This window comes from Limulus polyphemus, unplaced genomic scaffold, assembly GCF_000517525.1.
Source record: "Limulus polyphemus unplaced genomic scaffold, Limulus_polyphemus-2.1.2 Scaffold3225, whole genome shotgun sequence".
Taxonomy (NCBI): Eukaryota; Metazoa; Arthropoda; class Merostomata; order Xiphosura; family Limulidae; genus Limulus; species Limulus polyphemus.
Window position 1 is genome coordinate 5312 of NW_013668835.1, and position 6092 is coordinate 11403.

A 6092-nucleotide genomic window follows, 5' to 3' on the forward strand; every position below is an offset into this window, starting at 1 on the left:
ATATATATATATATATATATATATATATATGTATGTATGTATGTATAAGTTTCTAAGGAGGGTTTCCATTTTTTTTATATTGTTGCATATATAAAAGCTACAGAAACATAATAGAGCATTAACTTACATGTGCAATGAATGTTGTGCACTTTATAATAGAAAATACATATAGTATACTGACCAATTTAAAGCCTTTGTGTTCATTGTTTGTGTTTTGATGTAGTGTATTTGTACATATATAGTGGAAGTTTTTCATTGAATTTTCTATTTACTAATTATTTTTCTTCTATGCTTTGAAAAATGCTTTTGTATATATACCATTTTGCTCCAGTTGTTGCATAAATTGTTTATAGTAATCTTTAAGTTACTTCATTTAAGTTATTTATTTATTAATTGGTAAAAAAGATAAATCATTTTTATGTTCTGTATACTTCTCACATTGGGAAAAATTTTAATTTTAAGATTTTCATTTTGTGAAACTGAAAGATTTTTAATGTAATCTTTGTCTTGACAAGTGAGAGAAACATGGACAAGCTACATACAAACCATGTTCATTAAACAGTAATTTGCTAAAGTCTATTTTTTGTATTGATAACAAATGTACTGTGATATACATGTGTGAGGTATATGATACGAATATATTTATTTTGGGGGATACCTGATTAATGAATAGCAATTGCAAATAGTGGTTTTATATGTTTTTAACTCTACCATATTACAGGTTACAGAATATATGTGTAACATAGACAAAACCTTTGTTCTGTCTAACTTTGAAAAATTATGGTTTTATACATTGTGAATTTTTTATTTTACAAACAGTGTATTTGGAAACATTTTTGAGATGCTTTGTTTCACTTTTTTTTACAAACTAAATATAAATAACATCTATATCATCAATTTTAAACATGGAAAATTTTATTTATTTTGTTAGAGAACAATGAGTTTACATTATATTGATAGGAGTATTGCAAGTATTAATTACAAGTGTTGAGTGTGTAATTTTGGTAGTTTTACTTAAATTCAGTAAATGTCTAGCTTTTGTATGATAGTATATTTATGACAAGTTAGTAAAGTTTTTAGTTACTGTTTAATATGTTTTGTAGATGCCATTTTATATTGTCATCATATTTCAAGCCTCTCATCAGTGTTCAGTTTGGCTCTATTGTAACACCAGTCTTAAAGGAATAGGTTCACACATAGTGTTGCCACTTACATATGGCTTAGTTGACAGTTCAACTAGCAACTGTGTTGAATTAGCAATCAGATATGGAAAATCCATATGTAGGAATTTAATAGTGGCATTACTAGGACTTTATTATTAGGAGGGTCTAAAAATTAGTTTGATATTATGGAACAGAAATATCACATTCATGTTAGTGGGTGTCACAGTGTTACTTTTACCCATGCCATCCTGGTGGACAAACCCCTGAAGCTTAATGTATGGTTATTTGGATATATCTGTGTGGACTAATTTTCATTTTCTTACAACTTTTTTTTCATGGGATAGAATGATTTAGTGTTCCTATGGTTCTTTCATTCATTATATATTATATACTAGCTAGAGTACCCATCCCCTGGATGGAAGTTATGTAAATTCATGATTAATGAAGGGTTATCATAGGACATGAAAAGTTGCTTCCCTTACATGTAATTGTAAAAAATGCCCATAAAAACAGTAAAATACAAAATGTGAAAGTGAAAATTTGCATGTATTCAACACATACCTAACAAACCATCATGTGAAATTTGGTTATTTAATAACCATAAAAATAACATGTAAATAACTAAATACTTTTGAAACTCACAAGTTATTTACATAAAATTCAAATTACTTCCAAATTATTTTATGAAATAACTTTCATGTAATAACCTTTTTTGTTGATTATCATACAACCAAAATGGGAAAACAGAAAAAGAAAGGTTCTTGTACTATAACATGGGTACTTAAGATACAATTGTAAAAATGTTCAGAGCAGCTTAATAGACTATGACTTGGGTTTTTAACATGAAACTTGTGTTGATTCACTCTATATCTTAAATTTTCAGTTTGGCTAATGTAACAATACACATATTTATGTATATGTATGTGTGTGTCCTTTTGCTTGAGGGTGTCTAATGCCTTAAATTTTAATAGAAGTGATTTAGAGGAACATTTTGAAAATTGGAATTTAATCAATAGAGAATTTTGTAGTTGAATTAAAATGATTTTCTAAGGATGTTTTGTGGCTCATAAGCTTAGTAAAGAATTTTTATGAAGCTTTATTATTTTTATGTACCATAGCAGTGTCATTCATTGTAATGAAATCATAGAATAGTAATCTTTTAATTTTCTACTTTGTTGGGAATTATTAAGGTTTTAAGAAGATTTTTTAAAATTTGAGTGTTTATTATACAATATATATATATATATATCAGTGGTTTTGACATCATTGTTGCTCATGAGATATTTTACCTTGGTAGAATGACATGTTTGTTACATAGTCAAATAGTTTTGACCATAGTAGAACAACGTGTTTGTTACATGGCCAAATAGTTTTGACCATAGTAGAACGTGTTTGTTACATGGCCAAATAGTTTTGACCATAGTAGAACAACGTGTTTGTTACATGGTGAAATAGTTTTGACTGTAGTAGAACAACGTGTTTGTTGCATGGCCAAGTAGTTTTGACTGTAGTAAAACAAAGCCATGTAACAAACATGCATTGTTCTACTATGGTCAAAACTATTTGGCCATGTAACAAACACGTTGTTCTACTATGGTCAAAACTATTTGGTCATGTAACAAACACAAATAGTTTTGAGCTTGGTAGAACAACATGTTTGTTACATGGACAAATATTTCAGCACTTCCTCGTAGCCTATGCTTAAAAACCTTATATAAGTTAACATTGTGATTTTGTTTATATCAAGGTAAAAGAAATGTCTTTTTTTATTTTGTATATGAAAAAATGGAAAATCTGTTGTTACATCAAAATAATTAGAGGAGAAAACTTGGAAGAGACTACTTTTTTAAATCTAGAAGAACTACTAGTATTGTTGTGATTAAAATGTGTAAGATGTAATGTTGTATTTATTGGTTGATAACAAGATATTTACAGATGTGTTTGAAAAATAGATTTTGTTATGAGAAGAATGGATACTAGATGATTATCTCATGCAGGATATTATTATGGATCTGGTGATTAGGGTCTGAAGCTCTTCACATTGAAAACATTTTAACAGTGGTAATTTTTGCAGATTAGTGCTACATTTGTAATATAATATACCTTTTTGTGTACAATAACTTTTGTTTTTAAATTTTGTACAATGTTTTTATTTTGGCACATCCTTTCTGTCATTTTATAGCAGTAGTTATTATACATTCTTTTAAAGGATTAATGTTTATTTTTTTTACAAGAATAAACAAAAACCTTTTAGTGACTGTGGTTGGCTTAAAATATTTTGTTTCTTGCTCATCTTTTTAGGCATATTTTGTCAACATTTAATATAATAATAATAATAATAGTTATTTTAGGGGAGGTGACCCGTCTGGTTAATTGGCATTATTGTGTTTTGTTTGATTAATTTATGTAAATTAAGCATGAAACATTAGTTAAGTATTCCTTCAGTATATGTAATAATGCAGTTATAAATAGATGTACATGTAGTGAAACAGACAGTATACAGTTTCCTGCAAGTAGAGAGGGTAATGCTTAGTAGAATAAAGATTATGTACCACTGGTTGGGAACTAGAAATGATGTTTGGTCTGTGTTGCTTAAACACATCAGTTACTGTTGTAAAAGACATATGATGATGACGATGAAACTTAGTTGAATGAATGGCGACTGCTATGGTGTTGTCGGACAACACCATACGCACACTGATCTGAAGATGTAAGGTGAAAGACTTTCGAAACATTGTCCTGTACACTTGTGTTTCTACAACAGGTAGTAGTTGTCCATTCAACTAAGTTTCATCATGAATACTCTGCCGAAATAATCTGTCACAGAATGTATGATAATATTACTATGCAAAACTTTCATGCTTATCAAAATTCATCACCAAAACGTTTGATTTAAAACATATCTATAGATACTAGAATTTTAAAGCTTCTTTTATTTAGTATTTCTAAAATGATAAGCAAATATAGAAAGTATTATGAAAAAACTGACTTGCGGTAATAATTGGAACTATTTCTTTACCTTGCATGATATGACTGTACTAAGTGTTATTTCAAATTTTATCACCTTGTTATATGAAAAATTTGAATTTAGTTTCAACTTTTGCATCCTTAACCTACAATACTTTACACCCATGAAAAATCATAAAACATTTGGATACTGTCAGGCTTGTTGTGATCAGTTCCAAACATTTTATCTGAAAGATGTGTAGTTGTAGAACAATTTTTATGGGAATGAGTTATTACAAATATTAAGGTCAATCCTGAACACGTCCTTTAACAGATTTGCAGTTTTCCTCAAGTGAATTTTTGCGTTAGGCAGTGATTGCTGCAGCAAAAACTGTATCATGACAATCACACATTAGGATCTATTCTACAGGATAGGTGATCATAGCAGAACCTTCAAAAGCTAAAAGTAGGATCAATATGCTGTGTAGAAGTAAGGGCATTAGGTTATTTCACAACGATCACGCATGTGTTTTTTTTTCAGTCATATGTGATTCTGTAACACTTTCTCTAGAGTAAGCAGTGATTGGAAAAATCTTTCTTAAGATAGTTAAGGGAACCTCTGAAACTTTACAAAAGACTTGTATCTTCTTAGTCATATTTTCCATCAATAATTATTTTTTGTGTTTTTTTTTCTTACCAGTTTTCAAATTGACATTAAAATAAACCTGGTTATGCGAAAGTAAATAAACACATTTCTTTTGTATAAAAAAATCATGTTAAAAACAAAATCGAAGTTTTTTTGTTTTTTTTGGCACAATGGAAGATAAAATCTTTATTAGAAATTTCAGCCGACTAGCTTTGGTAACGTCATTAGAACTAGTGACTGATGGTAACTGTGTTATCGAAACTAGTCGGCTGATATTTCTAATAAAGATTTTACCTTTCATTGTGGCAAAAAACGTTCTTATTTTCTCGCTCTTAATATAATAGTACAATGTGCCTGAAAAGAAATTAAGCATGTATTTGTTTACATTTTGTAGTATTTGGTTGATCTATAAAGAACGTCACTCAGTGCACATGTATGTAGACCAGATATATTACAGATGGTTTTAGTAAAGAATAACCATGGTTGTAGTTAATGAAATACGCGAGTATAGTTAAGTTGCACGAAAAGATATATTAGTAGTGAAGAAACTAGTAAGTCTGTAAAGTGTTTTTGATAGATATTAAAAATTATTATTAGAAATTATGGGTATTAAAATCCAACTCTTAAAGCTTTGAATAAAATGTGCATAGTACTGGTGAGTATGTTTGTGTGTGTGTGTGTGTGTGCGCGCGCGCGCGCGCAACCACTGACCTGCTTGATCTCATTGCTAGGATATACGACCAGGCGTTCCTGAGATTTTCATCGTGCAGTACCAGGTGCGTTGACTTTTCTTTGGAACGAACATGAAAAAATCTGAAGACGTCCTTTTATATCACATGTTTGTGTCTTTGTACTTTATTAACGTCCTTTTATATTACATGTATTTATGTCTATGTGTATGTGTGGACTATATTAACGTCCTTTTATATAACATGTTTGTGTCTTTGTACTTTATTAACGTCCTTTTATATTACATGTATTTATGTCTATGTGTGTGTGTGTGGACTTTATTAACATCCTTTTATATTACATGTATTTATGTCTATGTGTGGTGTGTGGACTTTATTAACGTCCTTTTATATTACATGTATTTATGTCTATGTGTGTGTGGACTTTATTAACATCCTTTTATATTACATGTATTTATGTCTATATACGTGTGTGGACGTTATTAACGTCCTTTTATATTACATGTATTTATGTCTATATGTGTGTGTGGAATTTATTAACGTCCTTTTATATTACATGTATGTATGTATATATGTGTGTGTGGACTTTATTAACATCCTTTATATTACATGTATGTATGTATGTATGTGTGTGTGGACTTTATTAAC

The 6092-nt window shown here is 29.3% G+C and overlaps 1 protein-coding gene across 4 annotated transcripts in view; it reads left to right on the forward strand.

Moving 5' to 3' along the window:
- LOC106468931 (colorectal mutant cancer protein-like) overlaps positions 1-6092 on the forward strand; it is an 89638-nt gene that overhangs the window by 4596 nt on the left and 78950 nt on the right. The window contains exon 1 of one of the 4 annotated variants that reach the window (XM_022397332.1): positions 5218-5221. The exons of 2 other annotated variants lie outside the window; for them this stretch is intronic. Coding sequence is in view for 1 of the 2 variants with exons in the window: in XM_022397331.1 (XP_022253039.1) it covers positions 5559-5593 (35 nt within the window). In the remaining variant the exon portion in view is untranslated. Of the gene's footprint in view, positions 1-5217; positions 5222-5543; positions 5594-6092 lie in introns of those variants that run through there. One more of the 4 variants, XM_022397331.1, reaches the window with a different exon arrangement.